A 23,462-nucleotide genomic window follows, 5' to 3' on the forward strand; every position below is an offset into this window, starting at 1 on the left:
AATACACCTCCTCTCCATGCATCCAGTGGAGGAATGTTTAGGTGGAGAGACAACACGAATGACAGGGATGGCGCTACAGCGGGGCTAAGCGGTGATAGTCATCCATCCATCCATTATCCAAACCGCTTATCCTCAGGAGGATCTAAAATAGCTTGATTAATTTGTTTCTCAACTCCCCTATGTCTCGTTCAACCCCCATCCACTTTAGCTCCGGGAGAGAAAAAAAAATCCTGTACCTGTCCCCAACGAATGGCAAGAGACAGAGCGAGATGCAAAAGGACGAGAGAATATAGATGCAGCTCGTGTGTACAGTCGACTGAGCTGTCAGCCATATCGAAGCCTGGATGTTTGGAAGTATTATTCAGGTAGGTTGTTGCAGACTAAGGAAGCTAATATTTCTTTATGTTTCAAGGGTACAAAGTCACAATTCAAGTGCGATGAGATTTATAAATGAAATGTTTTTCATCCCAAATCAAGTTTTGTGCGATTATGGTCAAGGCTCTTCTTTCATATGAAAATTCCCCAAAATTAACTTAAATTGCATTTAAATTTAAATAACCTGCTAGTTGTGTGAATATGGTGTAAGTCATTACAATTAGGAAATAAAAATGATCAAATTGTAAGCAATCATAAACATTCTATGAACATTTTCTTGTATCACGATTCAAGCAACATTCACAAAAAATGTAAATCAATTTTCCTACAATCTGAAGTGTGCTAAATCCTATTAACCATTCCTAGTCAAGACTCCCAAATGATTATCACGGGTTAATTCCCCTGGCCCTCTTCCCTGCACCGTGCAGGAATGTTGCCAACATGAGGAACACATGTGGCATTGTCGCCAGTCGTTTGTTTGAAAAATAGATGCAGGAAGAGTGGAAAAAGTCTACCGACGCTACATACTGCGACATTGTTGTAAATTCGGCAACTCTGATGACTCCGGTCGTTGCTCTTGCTCAGTGGTACCGCCCACAGACATACACAGCAAAATAAAAGTACAACTTTAAAAATCCAAGCGCCACATATTTTACGATTTATTTGGACTTGATAAAGAATGCGATGTGGCCCACGGGCTGTACTTTGCCCAGGTCCGGCCCAGAGGGAGCATGTTGGAGTGATTTTGGATTGAAGACAGCGTTGCCCACCATCATCAAAACAGCAGATAATAAATTTTTGTCAGCGAATGGTGTTCATGCCTCCAGCAGACTTACAGAGACTAACAGAATATATGCCAAGGTCCAGTGAAGCTGTTCTGACAGCTGCTACTGGTGGAAAACATTACAAAATGCTACCTAGGCTGTTCTCTGTTTGTCACCGGTTTGTTGTGGTCCTCTCATATTGTTGCCAGGCTCCACCTCCGGAGAGGTGAAAAAAAAAAAACAAGTGTGAATGTTTGGCTGTTTTCTGGTTTGAAAAAGAAAGGAACAACTTTGATTCACAGCCAGTTTGAAAAAAACAAACACATGACAATTGGAAACAATTTGGAGAGAATACAAACAATGTCCCCATTTTTCTGCAAATCCAATTAGACACACACACACACACACGCGCACACACACAATTATTGCTGGCTTTCATGGGGCATCAATTATTTCGCAATAATCCAGGATTTTTTCAATTAATCTGAAACATACATAAAGGATGTTGCAGTTTATGAAAAGTATTGCTATTAAAAGGTATTGCTGTATATCCGTAGCCACCTAAGAAGGAAGGTCAAACTGTTGCTTTGAGTATCGTAGCTTACTATACTTAACACAGTACGTGGTGAACCTTTGTGGTAAATATTGCCCTCGCCAAATGTTCCATATATATATATATATAAATAAATGAATAAATAAAATCAATAAAACCTAAACGAAAATGAAGCATCCCCCCCACCCCCGCTGCCACTTTAAATGAATAACCTTGCAATTTAAAAACAAATTAAAGGTAATTGAATTTAAAAAAAAACAATTCAAAACAAAATCAAAATAACTATCACGAAAAATCCAAGAGTATTATCACCCTAGTCAGAATACAGTCTGTATGTGTGTCTCAGTGTGGGTGTATACTGCATATATTCACACAAAAAAATGACAACCACAAAATATGAATATTTTTCCTGAAGTCACCTTCTAAGGGGCAGTAGCGTGTGACCTTCTCTGGCATTAACTGGCCCTCCTTGTGTCTGCAGTAGACTTCAGCAATCTGCTGCCGGCAGTCCTTGCTTTTGGCCCTGGACAGAGCTGAGATGGCTTCCTTCCCACTGATTTCACATTTGGGTGGTTGGTCGTAGGTCACCTCCAGGGTCGCTGCAGTCGCCTGCCTTTTGTGAGGGTGCTGATGCCGGTGCTGGGCCTGGTGTGAGGCACGATGCCGCGGCCCTCCTGCAGCCACACCTTGACCACCAGGGCGCGAGTTGTTGGCGACCGCCAGCGGCTGGTGGCTTAAAGGCAGCACTTCATTGGAGCTGCGAACCAGGCCGGGGGAGTTGTCACGCCAGACGTGCTGCTGGCCGGGACCTTTCTCCTGCAGATGCTCTCGCTGCTGCCTCCTGCCGGTGGCCCCGACGGTTTGCCGATGCGGCTGCGAGCGTGCACCAAAGTTACTGTTGTCTATGTTATCAAAGTCTTTTGGTACAGAGTTCTCATTGTTGCTGTCCACTCTGCTTTTCTCCTTCGGTCGATGGGAGTAGTAGCCGCCCTGGAAAGAATGGAGAGGCGAGAAAGAAACAAATGCTTGTTCAGTGGTGAGGGATGCTAAAAGGGGAGCCACATTAGTAAGAAAGACACAAGATCAGAAGCGAGTGAACACGGTGCATATCATACTGTGCTTTAACAATCAATGTGGCATGATTTGAGTGAGCAAAAATGCACTGAACTGTGTGGCATTAAATTAAGTATTGAGGTATTGAGTGGGCGGACTACAAGGTGCAACTTGACTGGAGGTGACGCAGGGCTATGAGGGCTCTGTTGCTCCGTGCCATCATCAGATTAGCCCGGTTTCAATTAAATTCTCCCGCAAACGGCCCCAGTTCACCGTAAACAGATTACCCAAAGGGGATAAAGGGCCAGAGTATGACTGTGAGTTTGTGTGGGTGTTAATGCTTGAGCGTGCGCGTGCGTGCATGTGTACAATTCTTTTCACTTGGAGCCACCGAATAAGAAGAAACTGTAGTGTGGCATGTGACAGGGAAGCCTGTGTCATATGAGATTGTGTGCGCGTGTGTGACTGAACCAACAATTTATCTTTGAAGCAGAACAATTTGAAAGAGGAGGGGTGGGAGGGGGGGGCGGCGGCAGTGGAGAGTGCACAAAGAACAAATAAGTGTAATGAGCAAAAGTGGGGATCACGAGGCGAAAGAGCGCTGACACAAGGGTTGAGTTGCTCTCCCAGGAAGCGTTGGCCTGTTGCAGCAAAATGTGTTGCCACGCATCGGACGGCACATAAAGGAAGCTGCCTTACTGCCACGTCAATGTTGCACACCTTGCTAGACACATGGGGAAAAGGCGGGGGGAGAAAATAGGGAAGTATAGAAGGTGGAACAGAAAACAGCAGCTGGGGGAAGATAGACCTCACAACAACAAGGCTCCCTGATGTGCTTCAGCATTTACAAGACATGGAAAAGAGGCGCCAAAAGAGGTGGGGGAGAACGCAGTTATGTACGACAGAAGGGAACCAGGGGAGGTGAAACACAAAGGAAGGGAATTAGCTGCTTTTTGAGCTAGCAGCTCCGTTTGGAAAGAGTGTATCTTTCTCCTATGAACGCTGTCTTTCTCTGGCTTCTGCCCTGCAACCAGACTCTTTGTCATCAACCTTTCATCTATGCAAGCAGCTGACACACTTTCTCACTCACATAGTGAAACAATGAGAACAGTCCACACAAAAGGGCAAAGAATCCTAAAGCGGAACAGCACGGAATTGTACATATAAATAAATGTGACATTTTGTTCATTTTTGGGAGGGTGGGGGGGAGAGAAAGACAAAGAAAGTAAGAAAGAAAGAAATCATGGTCCCACTCCTTCCACACCAATCACAATCCATCCCCTCCGCTCCCCTTCTTTACCTCTCTTTCCCTCTGCTCGGCGTGCCTTTTTCCATGTCACACCTTTTTTCCCTCTATCCAGTATTATTTCAGCTCTGTCTCTCGTCTTCCTGTCACAACCATTATTTTCGCCTCCCCAGTTGCCCCCATAACCAATGCGGGCCTTTACTTTCTTTCACTATTCCAGTTCAAATTATCATGTTGTGTGACAGACGCTGGTAATCCCTCATGGAGCATCTGCTTACACCTTATAAATGTAGCCCTTTAGCTATCTCGTGTCACTTTTAAATACCTTGGTACAAAGGAGATGTGAGAGACGGTTCCTTCCCTAGAAGAAATAGGTTTGGTAATTTGGCACAATAAATCAACCTATACATACATACATAGATACATACATACATACATATATATATATATATATATATATATATATAGACTGATGTGATCTGCTAGTGTGGAGCATGTGGTTAGTACCTCCGCCCTTACAAAGTAGCTCTTAGCTCTGTCCTTTCTGCATGTTTTGGCTTCTGTGCTACTTGAAATAGTGAAACAAGGTGTGAACGTGAATGGGATTGCGTGCCATGTGATTGACTGCAGTGTGCCCATTGCAACTGAACTCTGCGCCAAAGTTAGCTGGGATAGGCTTCAGCTCACCCGTGACACGGAACATGATAAGTAGTGGAAAAATGTGATGAACTGTTTAGAGTTTTTTTTTCCATCATGGGATCGTCTCTTGTTGCAAATGAATTGACATGGATCAGATAAAACCAGCCTCAAGTATGTTGGAAATTGAACAAAAGGGAAATTTCTCTGGATGAACGAACCTCCACACGATGTTTTGTCGACCCTTCCTCCTTACCTTCCTCTTCAGGACTTTGTTGGCAACATTGCTTTTTAATCTCGTGCTGTAAATCGGAAACTGTGGGGCAAAGAATTACTCATTGGACTGGTGATGGGGCTGTGGGCGTGGGGCAAGGATGGATTGCTACAGGATTATTATTTTTATTGTTTTTAACTTGGTGAACATATTGGAAGGCCAACTAAGAACTGCCTGGCATCCTTTCCAGTGTTCACACAAACAACACGGAGGAGCGAGAAAATAGCAAAGGAGGTAAACATTAATATTATCCATCACTGGTGGGCACATTCAGAGAAAGGGAGGGTGTTCCAGCCTCCCCTCTGGGAATGGTTTAGGCCTTTCCTCACATACAGAGCTGGCTGGTAGTTCTGACTTTTCCTCATTTCCTCTGCCTCAGGGGAAAATATTTCACCTGTCCTTTTTCTTTCTTTTCCCTTTTTGGTTCACCCAATCTCCTGTGTGGCTAAGGGAAAAGAACTTATCTTCCTCCCCACACCTGTCTTTCTCCTCCCCTGGCCCTCGAATCATCCCTCGCTCTAAGGAAGGAAAGAATCTGCACTGCCTTTTCCCCTCCTCCTGAATGCCGTCCTTTACTTCCAGAAACAGCAAGGGAGAGGCACATCAGTTTAAACCTCACCCTCCCAGCAAGCTTCCTTTCAGACATTGCCACGTCACGTGTGCCGGCACAATGGTGACACAAGCAGCCGTGCAGACAACCGCACGAGGCATAAACGTATTGTGAAGTTCATTAGGAAATACATTTGGCCATGCCACGCATATTAGCGAGTACACGGGAGTTGGATCACCTCGGCTGCGCTCTGGCCTGAACGTGCTTGCCATATGGCTAACGAGCTCAGATTAATTACCTGGAGTTAATCTCTGAGCAAGATGCGGAGTCTTGTATGACACCGGAGTTTGATACACAAACACGCTCGGTTCACAGCTGTTCTTCCGCCGCAAGACAGCGCGTAGAGAATTGACAAAAAGAGGGGAAAAAAAGCCTACTTGTTATCGGCTCGGGGAAATGAGATCCCATTATTTAGCATTTTGATGTTAGCTTTCACATGTTAAACCTTATAAAATGACTGAAATACTGCAAAGCATGAAGTGGAATCAGGGAGACATTCTATGATGAAAGCGAAAACCCCGTGGTTTACTGAATCCTGCCTTCTGGCAACAAGCAGTGAATATTACCTGTGTTTATGCTACTTCTGTTTTTCTTCTGTTCCCCTCCAATCAAAATTGTGTCAAAGCTAAAGGTGGGGGATTGCCGGTCACATGTAAGTATGTGCAAATATATGATTAGCGGCAGCTCAGAATCAACAGTCTGCATTTGGTATGTGCGGAGGCCTCTTATGTACCCTGGACTAAGAAAGTCAAAAGGGACCTTTTGTGTTTGTGTACATGCAGAATACATCGAAAAGGAACATCTATTATTGCCATATCAATTCCACTTATAATTGGTCAGTTTACTTAGGTACAATTGCCACACTTCGGGATATGTTATTTAAAACGAGACAAAGTTCCAGCTGTGTACATTCACAAAGACCAGAGGGCAAAGTTGAATTCACAAACTACTGTTGAATTTTATGTACAAAAAACAAAGGCGGTAAAGAGATGACATCCATACCCCTAAGTAACAACATGGGAATTCATTCATTCATTATTTATATTAGGACTATATTGTCATACCACACAACTCTGAAAAACATTCACGTTTGTAAATGTACTTCTATGCCCACTCAAAGTATTTGCACGATTGGACAGAGACTATTTTGTTCACTCAGCTTTCCTTTATTGACATTGAACATTTCAGTTGAGCGATGTTTTCCCCCACCGTTTTGCTTACTCACTGTGGAACCAATCTCCGGGTTTTCTAATACTATTGGACAAACTTGGATTGAGTTCCAAAAATGGTGATTCTGCATTACACCAGGTTGGTTTCCATCCATCCATCCATCCATCCTTATCTTTAGAGTTGCTAATAACGGCAGCACATATAGCTAGACAGGCATTCGCTCTCACGGTTACACCTAAGGGCAATATAACTGATATCAGAGGATGCAATGGGTATTTTCCCCCCCATCTTGGTAAACAAATAAATGATGTTCTCCATTCCCTTTTCACCCATTTTAACGATGCACTCACAGCCTTGACCAGTACAGTTCTTACTACTGGTTGCTGCAAGCACATTGCTCTGAATAAGAGCAGTAGATAATGCTTAAAATGTAAATGAACCATTTAATGGACTTCATTGAATTCAAATTCTGCTCTGTTGTGGAAAGGAAACTTGAATCAACTGAATGTTTCAGTGAGATTGATGCGGTGTGGAAAATAATTGTAAATGAGTTGATGTCAAGATTATCCTTTGAAAGAACCTCCACCCTAATCTTGATTCAGGTGAAATCGAGTTAAGGGACGACCTCAAATGACCTCAAAGGTTTACAGGGAGAGTGTGTACCAACGACCTGCACTCAACAATGAGCTCAAAATCCCCAAAGCATGTGGCAAAAGTGAAGCCAGCCTGCGTAAGCCTCACGAGGTTCGGTTTCTCCTACATTAAAAGAAAAAAAATTGTTCCTCTGCACCATGGCGGCTTACACAGATGGATTACTAAACCACACGTTTACAGTCACACGTTTCTTCTCTTTCTATTGAACAAACCAACCTGTTTGCATGCTAATTTATCCTGCTGTGTGTGTGCGAGCGCAGCTGACTTGTGTGTGTGTGTGTGTGTGTGTGTGTGTGTGTGAATGAGCGAGAGAGAGAGACAGTGAGAGAGAGAGAGAGAGAGAAAAAGAGAAATGTTCACTGTCATACATGTTTGGCGTCTATCGAAAACGGGGGTCGGCAACACGCGCCTCCAGAGCCGCATGCGGCTCTTTAGCGACTTCTAGTGGCTCCCTGGAGCTTTATAAACATTTTTTGAAAATGGAAAAAGATTTGGATTGTAGGCTAATATAGCTCAAATAGATATAGCTACATGTTGCAGCTCTGAAAAAGGAAAGCTGTGGTGTTGGTTTTTTAAAACGTACACTTTATTTATGCTTTAGCAGTCTTGACAAACACAGACACGTCAGCGTCCGACTCCGTACCTTCTTTCTCCTCTCGTTCAACTCAAGAGGCGTTCAAAGACAGCCTCCGAAAAACAGAAATTCATGATCACTTCACTGACACTAAGAAAAGCGAAAATAATGCACCAAAACAAAAACTCCAGCGAGGAAGTCACAAAATAAATTCTATGGGGACGTTTGTGAACATACAACAAAGGAATGAAGAACATAAACAATTCTGAGGCAGTCCAGTCTCCTACATACATACAGCATGTGTTACCTTCATTGTAAGTTTTATAGAAGGCTTTTATTTTTTTGCGTCTCCAGACATATTTGTTTGTTTGTTTGTTTTTTGTCCTGTATGGCTCTTTCAACATTTTGGGTTGCCGACCCCTGATCTTGAATGACACAATATCACCCAGTATGGTTGTTATCATCTGACTGAATGGCTTCGATCACTTGTCAGGGATCCTGAGGTAGTGCCTACTCTCTCTGCTAATAGGCTCAATATTACTTCCCAGGGACAGGTAATCATGAGAAAAATCAAAGAAGGGAGTCTAATAAAGTTGGCGCAGGACAGCCTTTGTGGTAACTGGATGACGGACGATATCAAACAACAGATTTTGCCACGAGCGACTGCTGTTGCTATTGCTTCTTGGGGTGAATGCTGTGCTGACCCGCCGCCACCGGTGGGACATAGAGGGCCATTTCCCCCCATTTGAGGCACAGATTTCTATAAATAAAGGTGGGGGGGGAGGGGGTTCAATTATCATTATTTTATTTGATCACAGTAGTTATTTTTGTGAAGGGAAATTTTGAGTTGCTCATTATTAAGTCAATAAAAATACATGATATATAGAGTATATAAAGTATTAAAAAAACAGTGGTGTGATTTTTGCACAAGTGGTACAACTGAGAGCAAATCAGTGGGCTCGTGACAAGATGGATTCTTGGGGTTTTGGGAACTTACAAATACCGCAAGAATTCATCGCTTCGGCAAAGTTACATCCATCCATGCATCTCTAAAAACAAACAATCTTTTTTTTTTTTAAGTAACTTGTAGGCTATTATACTACAGTCACTATTTTTGTGTTAATAAATAGCAATGTTGAGTTTTTTATCACTGGGACATTGTAAAGATAAAGAAGCAATGCTTGATGAATGGAAATCTACACGACAAGAGCCCGTTACAGCCTTATGGTTCATGTGACGTAGCCTACATCTGTAGAGTACGAGATGTCACGTGGCTAGTGTCATTTAAACCACTGTGATGACAAGGGCAGCAGAAATTAAAATGACTGACACCAGCGTTGGGTTCAGGTCTTCAGAATTTGCTGAGCATTGTAATCACAAAAAATAACAGACCCATATAATGCACTCGGGATGCATTTTACATCTCTTGTGTCATCGATCAAGAAGGATTGACAGGATTCAGATATATCTAAGTACCGTGATAATCTACAAAAGTCTGGAGTGGTACAAATGGATGACATCTGGATTAATAATGAACGTTCAGTTTTGGTGTCTACCTGTCAACATCACGTGCAGGTTAAGTGTTCCTTCTTGTCATGAGAGAAAATGTTAGCAATGAGCATCAGGCAAGGTAACTTACTCATGCTAGTTTGCTAGTTTTCTTCTGTTACATCGAATATCTTGTTTACATTTGTGGATCTGGATGGCATTGGTGGTAATTGTGTGCTCCTCTTTCTTTCCTACAGGGCGAACCGAGAGAGTTTCCACATGACAAGAGGGATCTAAATTGCACCGCTACATACAATATATCATGCGTATATCTCTGAAAGGCATGAAAGCCTTTCGAGAGATCATGCAAAGACACTGGCAGATCTCCTGCTGTGTGCCTTTACCCCTTCTCTCATATAGTAGTCTATTCTTCCCCCAAACTTTACAGCTCCGGCTTTGAATGTGGCCCATCAGGCGATTGCTAAGCCATATCTCACAAAGGCATGAAAAATCCCTACCAACCCTTATCTTACACCTCCCTGTTCAGCCATGAAATGACACCCTTATTTAATCAATTGTGAATCATGAAATTTTGCACAAGAGACCCCTTTTCTTTGCGTTTGACAGTGATTGAACTGCACAGCCATGCAATTCCATTCACCACGGCGATGAGAAGAAAAGAGTGGGGGAGGCGTCTCTTTGCCAACCGTTCGTGAGAGAGGACGAGATGAAGGCGATTTCCCCGTGACACCCCACATCCCCATTTTAGTGGCATCGCTATACGCAAGCGGCAAGGTTATGCTGCACAGTGAGATTCCGGATCGCAGTCAGGAGTGTAGGTGTATGTTTTTTTTAATGTCCATGATTGACTAGTTGCAGGTGACGAGACATTCACACAAAGTTTTACAAAGGCCCCCAAAGGTGAAGCAGAGCAGCAAAGAAATTGGGGTGAATGTGATAAGTGTAGTGGGGTGAAGGGGCCATGAGAAACAGTAGCAACAGCAGAGATGCAGATAAGAGCAGTGGAGGAGGAGATGGGAGAGACTGGGAGTGGAGCGGGAAGGCCTCCCCCTTTCGTCCTATTGTGTTGCATGAATGGGCTGGTGAGAACGTGTGAATGTACGAAGGTCTGCAGTGAGTGTGTTTAGGGACCATTGCTGGTATTCGAGGATGCCTTCTCAATCTGCCTTGTTACATAAGAGTGACCCCGGTGTGGCCCTAACCCAGAGGTCAGTGGTTCACCACTACTGTGTGACATCGTGTCTGTGCGACATCAGTTTTCCAGATTTTTTTTCTTTCTCGCTGATAGTAATGATGAGATAATTGCACTGCATAACTGCCTGACTACAATTAAGTGCCGGATGGCTCACAAGTCATTTCAGTTAAATGTGCCGCAAACTGAAGCATTATTGTCACCCCTGACAGCTTAGATAGAGTTTACACCGGTTTAGGATCACTTTGTAAATGCAAAAAAATGACAATGTGCACACCATTTTGAGAATAATTAGGTCACATTCGGTCAAACGGTCCATTGCAACACATGAAAGTACAACACCGTTTGTTTTTTTCAACCTGATTTTTTAAAATTTTGATTGTTCTTAACTTTAGTTCATATTATCTCATTCTAAAACAGAAATGCTCCTTCATGTGGTAATCTCCGAATGTCTTGACCACTACAATTCTCCCAGTTTTAACAAAACTTGATGAAACCATCTCCTATCAGTTCAGGACACTGCTGCTACATGGCTTATTCTAGACACCGTAGGTTCAGCTACATCACTACCATTCTGTCATCCTTGCACTGACTCCCTGTTCTTTTAAAGATTCAGTACAAAATTCGAAAAGTCACTCACTGGGCCCACAATGGTCAGTCTCCTTCATACTTGGTGGACTTGATATAATTTTATTGTCCTATGGTTTATTGTTGCTATGGTCTGCTGACTGCCTTTTACTTACTGTCTCTCACACAAGTAGGAAAACCTCAGGTAATAGAGCCTTGTAGTCGCCAAAATGTGGATTGCACGTCCACTTAAAATAATAGCTCCCTCTTTTGTAAATGTTTTATATCTATCTATCTATCTATCTATCTCTCCATCCATTCATTTTCTGATCTGCTTACCCACACAAGGGTCGCGGGGCGTCCTGGAGCCTATCCCAGCTGTCTTTGGGCAGTAGGCGGGGGACACCCTGAACTGGTCACAGGGCACACACAGATGAACAACCATTCGTATTCACAATCCCACCTCGGGACAATTTAAAGTGTTCAATTAACCTGCCACGCATGTGTTTGGAATGTGGGAGGAAATGGGAGTACCCGAAGAAAACCCACGCAGGAAACATGCAAAATCCATAAAGGAAGGCCAGAGCCGGAATCGAACCCTGCACCTCTGCACTTTGAGGTCGGATGGTGGCAACACTAAATTAAAAGCAGGCATCGAAAAGGGCTCAATGTTGCACACCTACTGAAAAGCATTCCTTGTTACAAAAGGAATTGTTGGCTAATTTGCAATTCCTAAAGTGTGCTGTTCTGTGTTATTTGGGCAGATGTATAATTTGACCATGACCGGTGTCCACATTTTCATTATATCGATGAGATGAATTGTGTTTAACGATAATTTAGTGGGGATGATGATTGCCAAGAATTAGTATGGGTATCCTCATCCAGGTGTCACGGTTGCATTTCTGCATGATGCATAACAGCCCAACAGGGGTCCTTGAGGGCTCCAGTAATTTCCAGGGGAAATATTATGAATCTGGTCACAGCCTTCTAATCACTTGTTGTCAGCCATACAAAAATGTTTTGTGTAGCTTGTGGAGACAATTTTTTTGTGTTGGCGGAAAGCACTGGAAGTGGAAATAATGTTAGTCAGATGCACTTTAAATGTTTATTGATGCATGAGAACAACACAGACTACGTTGACATGCCGTTAATATTTGAGTTAAGATCCAAATTCTGGTTTCTGAAACAGTCGGAATAACTGACATGCATACATGCTCGAACAGAGGCGATGTTCACAGTGCAGCTCAATTCCAAAGATTTATTTGCCCATATGCCAACATACATCCGATTATTTCATCCAGTCTGAACAGTACAATTTGGATAATTTTCAAATCCAAAGTGGGCCTCTTTCGCATGTGGATATGCGATCGAATATGGATGCAATGCATCTGCAGTGTGATCAAACCACTTAGTTTCAACTTGCAGCACCATACTAACAGTCATCATGATCATTGCATGCAGTGTGCACTGGTGAATAAAATCAACATCATGCACAGTCCATCATACACAATAGCATGTTCACTGTGTGCCATCCGGCGACACAGGACCAAGAAAATTCTGTCTCCTGACAACCAACAATAGGTCCATCATGGGCATTGGATGATGTTAATCAAGTCAAAGTACTCATAAACGTAGGTGGATGAAAGAATTTGCGAGTAAGAAAAGGGTACTTAGAGTAAATCTGAAATCTTCCTCATACTAAACATTCCCACATTGATCAAAATGAATCAACAAGTTGGCAGCATTTCCCGCTAATCAGCTCAAACCCTAAAAGAAAGCCACAAACAAGCGCAAGACTCTTTTGACTGATGACTTTCCAACGCTAATCCCGCATCATAACAACATGGAGTCCAACCAAAATCCCAGAAAATCTTTTAGCTCCTACATCAAAAGCTGTTTATTAGCAGCAGCACTGCTGGACCCAGCCACACCTTTGAACACAATTTGGTCAAATTACATCGTTGACCTTCCATATTTCTACCCTTGAAGGGGACCTTAACATCCCCGAACCACCTGGCTGGCGATGGCAATGACAAAGAAAAGCCCTCAAACATCCATCTATGTGTTTGCACTTAAGAATCTGGTACAGTAATTACGTTACTAGCTTGTCATAACTGTTCCTTGACTTAGTAGCATAGGCCACAACCCGATTTTAGGTTTGGCACTCGACTGCACCGGACAGATGACCTTCCCCTCACAAACATGTACAAAGGTGCAAAACAACAATGATGCACTTTTAGAGTACAAACAGACACACAGCAGGAACACACACAAACACTATCTCTTTCTTGTCATTCTTACTCGCTCACCTTAAATGTCCTCTGCACACCACCAAAGGCTAACTGCTGGAGGAAAGCGGCAATTTGTAAATGATTTAACCTTTTAATGGAGAAAATACATGTTGGTGGCTGCACAGAGTCCCTATGGATGTGATGCCTGAGACGCAAAAGAAAAATTGCTATGATTTACATATCATTTAATTGCAGTGTCCACTTATCTGCGTGCTTCATGTTTTGATGTGATTTGTCTGCTGGATGCATGTCTGTGCTGGCGCTCGCTGGTGGATTCATTCGCGAGGACAAATGCCTGCACGCGCGTGTGCGAGTGTGTGTGCGTGTGTGTGTGTCTGCGGTCTTCAAAACAAGCTAGTGCCAAGGTTTAGCTGATAGGCTAATTAAGATCACCACAGGGAATAAATGTTTCCTCTCTGCCTGCCATTTGTCACACCTGGCATGGAAATGTCACGACAAAAAGAAACACACTGGTGCATGCACGCAAACACTGCCTGCACTGCGAGAAGTGCTGAGGTGACAGAGCTACTGGGCACGGCTCCCGACACGTAAAAGAGGCAAAAATGGTAAAATGAGGGGAAATAGTTTTACAAAAAGGTGCGATGGAAAAAGAAGAACAATTACATCCGTCTTTATGCCAAAAAGCAGAAAATGTCATGATTTCAATGACATCATCCTTTCAGTAAGAATAAAAACCTTCTCTTCCTTGTAGAAATTGTACTTGAACTAAGCATCAGTTTCATTTTGTCATGCTCACCGAGATATGAGAATTTGGGAATTTTGAAGTTCAACCGTCCATTATCTGAACCGCTTAATCCTCAAGGGGGTTGCGAGCATAGTGGAGCCCATCTCAGATGACTTCGGGCAGTAGGAGGGGGACACCCTGAGCTGGTTGCCAGCCAATCGCAGGGCACACACAGGCAAACAACCATTCAAACTCACAATCACATCTATGAACAATTTAGAGTGTTCAGTTAACCGACCGTTGGTTGATATCAATAGGTATTTCTTTTTTTGGGTTATGGTTTTTTTCTCAATTGAAAATGACTCGAAGAAAAAACTGAGGGTATTTTGTTTCGATGATAATACTTAATCTTGAACAAGAAGTTAATGCAAGTATGAAACAGGTCAATATTAAGATCCAATAAACACCTTCCAAATCATAATGTGTTTAGTAGGGCTGAGTAATATGGCTGAACGTTTTATTCGTACACAGATATTCCACATCCGTCAATATTGATAATTATTTATTTTTAACCTATTTAAAATAAATAAATGAACAGTTTTTCATCCAATGTCAGTGTAGTGAACAAATACTCTCTTACAGTGCGTGCGTTAGCGTTGACGAACCATTTTAGGACTACTTCACCTTTTTAGTGGACACATTAGTGCCATTTTCCGTTTATATTTTACTTGCCGGATTTTGACTTTAGTGCGATGCTGAGGGTGCTAGCACGTCAAAGACAGCGGGCAACACATGTACGTGTACATGATGCATCCATTCGGGGGGGTGTAATTGGGCTAGTCTGCAAGACTATTACAAGTTGACTGGTCATTGATTTGAAGGAAGTTACGCCGCTCACTCGTTCCGCATCAGTATGCTGCTTCTTCTTCGATTGTTTGGATGCAAAAGTCTTTGCTGATTTAGCGGCTTCTTCGTGTTTGGAGGCGCTGCTTACACACGGACAATTCCGCAGTCGGGGTTTGCTTTCCGATTTCTTTCTAACATTTTATCGGGGCCATTTTCAGTTGATATGATCACGTGTGTCTAACACAAGACATATTGATCTTGAATTATAGCCCAATCCTAAGTGACTTCTGTGTCTTTACTCTATTATTTAATTCACAATTTCAGTGGGATATCTAAATACCCAAATATTTGATATCTGCAGACCTACTGGCAACTGATGTTTCATAACAGTTGTCCTTTCGGCCTTTCCTCCTTCATATTTCCTCCTTGTGTTGTCAACATGTCATCTCATCATCTTTAAGTACCATCAGGTACAATGCCGCATACAGCTGTGGCTACTTTTGCTTCCTCCCACTCACTCACTGTTCACCTCCATCTCTTCCCTCCACTGTGTTGACAATCGACATGTCGATGTCATTTGTTCTAATATACTCTACAAGCAGTCTGACCGTGTGAGTATGCCGTGGTATTGCCCGACGCAGCAGAAACATGTCGGCTCCATATGGAGCTCCCCTACAGGGGGAAATGGATATGGGACAGCCGGTGAAACAAAGTCTGTAAGGATGTTGCTAATATACTGGTGGCTTTCAAAGAGCTGCTGAACAGGAGGATGTGATGACCTTAAGCTGCTTAAACTGAAAGGTGGCACCATTTTATTGGAGCGCTGTTGCTTCCCCGGGTTTTTTTTTGTTTGTTTGTTTGTGTTTAATACCGTACACACACAGACCCGAGGTAGCACATCACCTCATACTGTAAATGCGTGTGTGTGTGTGTGTGTGTGCGTGTATGTGTGTGTGTGTGTGTGTGTGTCAGTGAATGAGTGAGTGAGTGATTTTTGGCCAAATCAATTGCAATGACACTCAAAAGTGTGGTGCAGTCACCGTTGGTGGTACGCTCGCTCTCTCTCATGGTATATATGCCGCTGCATAGAAGTACTCGCAAATAAGTGCAAACACAGTTTTCCATGTTTGTTTCTCCATATTATTTATGTATTTATTATTATTTTTTTAAACAAAGCAGAAAAATCTCTTCAAAAGGGCAGCTTCTGATGTATCCCTTGTATTATAGCTAATAAAACTGTGTATGTGTATGAGTGTATACTCCAATAATTAACAATTAGAAGAACTTGTTCTTGTTAGAGACCAATGTTCCAAGCAGCAGTGATAAAAAAATAAAAAAGACATCGGAATCAGACAGTAGTTGAGCTTGTGCCTCTTAATCTCGCCTCCTCTGGCTCAGCCTAACTGACATTTTCCTTAATTCATTCCTCTCAGGATTCGAGCATTTTAATTAGGGCACTCCAAATCTCCTCCCATACAGCTTTATTCTGAAAACTTTTTTTTATTCGCCATATTTGTCATTTGCCTCCTTCGTCCTGCATTGCCACTTCTTTCTTTTTTATGTCTCATTCAGCAGGTTATCTTCCAAATTATGTACAGCGGTATTCAGCGGTACAAACAAATCCCACTGCTGCCTACATGAGTATTGTATATAGTGGAAGGGTAAATCAATCATTGAAATGTGACATTGAATAAATGAAAGACTGGCATGAGTATTGTTTTGTGTTTTTTGTTATTGTAAAGTGTCCTTGGGTGTCTTGAAAGGCGCTTATAAATAAAATGCATTATTATTATTATTATTATTATTATGAGTAACACAGTTGCACGGTCACCTTTAAAATGTGGAGAATATGTCTGCATTTGTTTTCTCGTCCATGTTTACAATTTTACCTACTGGCTCTCTGCGTGTGAAAGATGGTCTGTGTTATACAGCTTTAGCCTGTAACCTTACCGCCAGCTTCTATGGAAACATGAGGAAATCACTTTTTTTCCCAAAGTGTCTGACGAGGCCAAATCTTTTACACGGTTTTCTTTGGAACAGCAGGACCCTTAATTATCACCTACGTGCTTTGCTAAGGGGATCTAAGACAAGTGAGGTAGCGCTTGGTGGTTACAATTTCTTTTTACGATGCGCCTGCGCAAAATCATGAACACACTTGCGGCAGGACTACAGGATGCCGCTTGGTGCAAATTCTGTACTTTGGGATGTATGTGTCACATATGACTGCCAAGGTAACTTCACTGGTCACGACCGTTAATGATTCATTAAATAGTCGATGAGTCGTTCGTTTATGTATTTATTTCAGAACCTTGTTTTTTTTCTGCTGAATCTGCCTTATCTTCCTCTTTTCCCGTTGGCTATAACGGGACATGTATATATAACGGGCTATAACGCACATGCGCAGTAGTGGTATCTGTGATGTGAAGTATTGTGGGTAATGCAGTGCTATGGCTAACCTGTGTTAGCAACACAGTCCAAATGTTCGGGCGCTTTTCACTTCAATTATAAATGTTTACACTGGTGTTTATATCACAGTAAATGCTGTTACCATGAAGGGATTCAATGCTTACTGTGATGTTTCCGCCATATTGCCCAGCCCTACTAATATGGAGACACGTCTTGGTCTAAATGTGCAGATCCCAAAAAAAAAAGAAAAAAAAACAGTGACGTAAATGAAAATAATAATTTGGGTGGGAACATTAGGGAGGTTGAAATAGCTGGCTAGCAGGCTCGATGTGGCTCAGGTACTTGTAGTCTATAAGAGTGAATTTATCCATGTTTGCAAAGTTAGCACACAGGCTAGTCAAGTTAAATGTCAGTATGACTGGATTACCACAATTGTGTTTACCGTTGCTGGAATGTCGCGAGAGTGCACTCATGTTGACATGCTTACGGTATATGTATTTCTCGACAAAAGCCACGAAGCTATAGGTACTACTTTTGTTTCATGGAGAACATGTTTGACGTGAATTGATTTTGGTGGGTCTCCAAGCTTCATAATCTGATTGTTTGTTGAGAAAATATTTCACTTTGACCTAAGATTATGATATTATTCTCATCGCATTATTCTCATTGTTTTTTCCAGCGGGGCCCTAAATACTCCTTAATACAATTCGTACTTGGCCACTTATGAGCCCTAAAAAAACAGCAATTATCTGATTGTTTGATAATTTTTTTCTCTGCAATTGTTGAATCCACAATACGGCTTTTATACGTATGCCTTTGTTATGGTACATTTTAAACTAACAATGGTGGCATAATGCAAGAATGTTAGGATTTTGCAGTCACTTTGGAAAAGCTATTGTGGATTCACCGTAAAACAGAGGCTAAAATTTTTCATGTTGTGGGCAGTACTCAGGAAAGGAGTCTAATTATAGTAATTCTGAGGATGCTGAATAACCCTTTGATCAAATCCAGGCAGGATGAGCTCCATGTCAGTCCCCAATGTAGAAGGAGCTTTGCAAAACGAACCAACCCTCACACAATCAGCAACTGCACAGAATACATTTAAAATGGGTTTCCAAAATAACCCAAAGCATTGCAAGAATTTCTGAGACACATTAGGATTTCTGCGGTGAGCAGAAGGTGAGATCAAACAGATTCACAGAGGAAATAACGTGATTGAATGGAGAAGAAATTGGGGGCATTTACTCACACGCACAACTCACTAATCTAACCCATTAGTTTTTATTTTTGTGCTTGTGGAACGGGTGACTGATGAAACCTATAGGAAATAACAACACTTAGGAAGGCCCATGTTTCATCAATCAGAGCACAAACACACCCACACTTTTATGTTCTTCCTGACTGAAATGGCCTACTAGTCCCTTTCCTGTTATTTCAGGAGATCATGAAAACCTGTGTCCTCTCGCTTACCTACCATTGTACATCTGTACACAAAAAAAAGAGATTAACTTAATGGCATAACCATTGATCGGCATGATCGTGGACTTCAAGAAGATCACAGCCCCATGGTTACCCCTCAGCCAAACAGAGTCCTCCATCTCCATCGTGGACTCTTTCCATTCCCTGGGCACCACTATCCCCCGGGGATGCTGGCCAACCAAGATGTTTGTGCAACTCTCCACAGCCTTCATCACATCCATCCTCACCTCCTCTGTCACCATGTGTTACGGCTGGTACGACTGCCCGGGAATGGCGCAGACGGCAGCAGACTGCGTGCCGCTGCGAAGGTGATCGGCTGTCAGCTTCCATCCATTCAGGACCTGTACGTGTCCATGTCTCTAGGGCATTGAATTAGAGTTGATTCTACTCACCCTGGACACAGCCTCTCCTTTCAGGCAGGAGGCTACAGCCCATTCAACGCATAACCTCCTAGCACATGAGCAGTTTCTTCCTCTCGACAATCAGACTCATGAACACTAAACAAACCCGCATCACTTGATACTTCACACCTACACCTGATGTCTATTGCACATTGTTTATGCTATTGCACTATTTTCATAATCTTTTTTGTAGCTTTAATTTTACTATGACCATTTATGTTTCATGTTGCAGCATCGGACCATTAAAAAAATATATATATACAGTATATTCGTTGTGAATGAATGTACTTTTCACTTACAATGGCAATCAAGTCTATTCGGATTATGATTTTTCTGTATTGCCACGACTGTGCCACAATGCAGAGTTTGGTATTGACAAGCATTTCTTGGCTGGATGAGGTTGATGTTGAAGAAATTGACTCTTAACCTCAAGACCATCAAACACACCTTTGGGACAGACCCCAACAGAAATTTTGAGCCAATATCACCTCTGACCATATAAATTCCTCTGGTTCAATGGACAAACATTCCCATTCACACAATTGTCAAGCCATTAGAAAGTCATAGAAAATTCCGATGGGTTTTTTTTTCTAGTTAGTAACGGAACAAATGTGTTCCTCCATTGCTTGACCACCACCAGTAATTTTTTTCTACTACATACTACCAGTGGTGACCATGTCAGTCTGTCAGTCATGTATCCATCATTATTTCAGGCCGGCCCGGTCTGTTTTTATTGGTGACAGCCAATCGTCATCAAGAGCATGCTTACTACACCACACACACACACACAAATAATGACAGAAAGGTGACGGACAGACTGACGTGCTGACTACTGCAAACTGCTACAGTACTGGTTTGTTGAGTCGATTCTAAAGCTTAAAAATGAATCAGACTCAGGCAACGTAGCCACGAGGTCAAATGATTTCTAATCCATGACCTTCTGCAAAAGATAAGTCAGAAAAAGTCAGCTCAAGCTTCCTTACTCTGCAAGTGAGGTTTACGAGGGCTGAGCTCCAGTCTTGTAGTATCATGTGCCTGAGAGTTTGCTTAAGGGTCTGCAGGATCATGCTTCGGAATTGCATTGAGAAGCGACTCAGTCAGAGGAGTGTGTTGTAATGATGTGGTTAGCCTTGGCGAGTCGTGAGGACTTGCTGATTATTGGTACTTTTGGTACTAGCCCGCTAAGCGGTGCACTGTGTGACAAACCAAAATAATTCTCAAGCAAAACAGCCTGCCGCTGGGAGGAAAGTGAGACACACAGAGTGCCCTCTGTGAGTTCGAGGCTGTGATGCAATGAGGAGGACCACCTTGCTCATGGCTGAGGTCACATTGTGAAGGTAAAGAGTGCTTTGTGTTTTTGGATTTGGGTGCGTTATTCCACTCCAGAATGATGCACTGTAAAGAAGGCAAAAATGATGAATCTACTGCATGCCTCGTCTCAGTGCACTCCTTTGAAGAAACATGTAACCTCGCTATAAAAATCTCCCTTATGTTGTATTGAATGCCCTTAAGGTTGTGAGATTTGTAAATTGACCACATTTTGGGGGAATGATTGTGTCATGCATAACGCCACACAAGAAGTCAAGCATATAGTCTCAGATTCCAGTTGAGGTCATGAAAGAGTTAACTGCGGGCGATAGAGTAAGCTTTTATTGGGGGGCTTTTTGTGTTTTTGCAGTCAGTCAAAAAAAAAAAACGACAAACTTTAGTCCCAATATGAACTGTTAAAAAAACAAAGTGACAAAGGAAAATTAATATACAGCAAAACTGTCCAGAAATAAGATAATAATGTTTCTTAGAAAATTGCCTCAGAAAAGATGGTTGCTCAATATTAATGATGGTATCATTTTTTGATCCTGTAACATATTCATTTATCCAAAAAAAATAAAATAAAAGCATTTCAAAATCCGAACAAGTGTGACATGGACCGACATCCTGAAATGAATTCTACTCAACTTTGAAGTTTCCAGGGTTTTTTCATTTCATAATTTCAGATAGCACACTGCACACAGGAACCACAAAGAAAGAAAGACAACGGGCGATATGTTGCTGTGTTCTCTGCAACTATTCAAAGAATGTTGACCATATTACAGCTAAAACAACGCAAACCAGAGCATACTGAAAATGACCTTCAGCATCCATTATTCAGCCATTGAGAATCCATGGCAAAATTGCCAATAGCTGGAATGAGTCAGATCAGATCGCTCCAAATTAGGATTAGTAATTTCGTGCGATCTTGATTTCAATAATTATCCTAAGGAATGTACTATGAAGTTTGTCAGTTTGTCATTTCTGGTTGTGGTGGTGAGGACTTGCTGATTATTGACGTGCTCTTAATGAGCATGTATAAGCATGGAAGCAAAGCGAAAGAAAACTTCTAAGGGATAAAATGTTGTAGTTAGAGTAGGATACATGCAGATGTTGCCAGTCATAAAATGAGCAGTTGGCCCAGCCTGCAGCATCAATCTGACAAGATGTGCCAACAGAAAGCCTTTGAGGCCTGCGGGAGCAAGCACTGGAACGAGCATTGAGGCCTGAGGTGGCCCAGCAGGTGCTGTACGCACACAGCTGGACAGCCATCAAAAAGTTACTCATGGATTAATGTACCGATTCAAAATGAGTGCATTGTCGTAGTACTTAAATGGTTGCAAAACAAACCGAGTCTGTCTTGGCTCTCGCTCATACTACATGTTGCAACCAACAAACACACAGCTGCACACTGCATGAGCAGCTGCTGTTGAGGGTCAAAGACAGAGCATGTCAGGCACAAAGTGTCCCTTGAATCATCAGACACGCTGCAGGGGTGGTACACAATGTTGAACACACACACAGACACACAAACCATCACCTTCACTGACATTTGATGTGCAGTGTAGCATGCAAGCCCGAGCACTCTCACACACACACGCACACACACACGCAGACATTTGATCTTCAACATAACAGCTTTTAAAAGTTTGTCACTATCACTCAGGGTACACCTGCATTGTTAAGCTAGTGAAATCATAATGCAGTGGTACCTCCACTTACGAAATTAATTGGTACTGGAAGAAATTTCTTAACTAGAAAATTTTGTAAGTAGACGCGTTTTCCATGTAATGTAGCCACAAGGGTGCACAAGCCAGTGTCTTATTTTGCCAGTCCCAAGCCCGGTTAAATACAAAGGGTTGTGTCTGGAAGGGCATCCGACATAAAATTTTGGCCAAAACAAACATGCGAGAAAAAAAAAAGAATGTAGTGAAAGAGGACATGAAGGTCGCTGGTGTGAGAGAAGAGGTTAGATGGAGGCAACTGATTCGCTGTGGCGACCCCTGAAGAGAAAAGCCAAAAGGAAAAGAAGAAGACGCGTTTTCCATGTAAATGCCCTAATCCGTTCCAAGCTTCCCCAAAATTCAGACATAAATGTTTTCTAAAGCATTTAAAATGTGTCAAAATATGGAGCAACTACATGTTACAATTAGATTATTGCACGATAAATGACAGTTGTGCACAATGTAATAAACAAAGAAGAGAGTCAAGAATAAAAATGAACTTTTAACTTTCCTGTTGAGGCGTTTTGTAACTTGAAAAATTCATATGAAGAGATGTTCGTAAGTAGAGGTACAAGTGTATGTTTAAATAAATATTTAACAAAAATAAATAAATATGACTATTCCCACTTGCTTTTACCCTTTCAGTGACTCATATTTAGCTTCATATTTAGAATCAATTTTAATTTTCCTGTACACAACCACTAATCCTGATCTCAGATGACTTCAGGCAAATGCCGGACTTCACCCTGGAGTGGCCGTCCGTCCAATACGCGACACATGAGAAAAAGGCACACCCAGTCGCACTCACAATCATACTGTCACTAAGTGGCAACTAAAACCCATACACTGTGGCGGCAGCGGTGCGCATGATGGAGCATATTCTTCCGTTCGCGCTTAAGTCAATTCCGTAAGCCCCTATTCCACTGAGCGGCGAACGATTGCCAGTATTTCCGTTCAACGTCGCAAATGTTCGCCAAAGGTTTTTTAATTTCTTGTTCAAAAGCATGTTCAAAATTCCCTTGTGACGAGAATCTTCCAGGTGAACGTCTGCCAAAGTTCTGGCGACCATTTGGCAAATATTTGCGACCATGAATGAACCCTGTCGAACGCAACATTCGCTGATTTCAACCGTCGCACTGAGCGGC

At 42.3% G+C, this 23,462-nt stretch overlaps 1 protein-coding gene across 1 annotated transcript in view; it reads right to left on the reverse strand.

The window, feature by feature from the left end:
• Positions 1–23,462, reverse strand: part of xylt1 (xylosyltransferase I) — a 78,617-nt gene that overhangs the window by 41,996 nt on the left and 13,159 nt on the right. Inside the window, exon 2 of the mRNA XM_086120682.1 lies at positions 2,112–2,682. Within this exon, the coding sequence (XP_085976808.1) occupies positions 2,112–2,682 (571 nt within the window). The remainder of the gene's footprint in view (positions 1–2,111; positions 2,683–23,462) is intronic.

Source organism: Hippocampus guttulatus, chromosome 9, assembly GCF_054856545.1.
Source record: "Hippocampus guttulatus isolate MCC_2025c chromosome 9, RoL_Hgut_1.0, whole genome shotgun sequence".
In the NCBI taxonomy this organism is placed as follows: Eukaryota; Metazoa; Chordata; class Actinopteri; order Syngnathiformes; family Syngnathidae; genus Hippocampus; species Hippocampus guttulatus.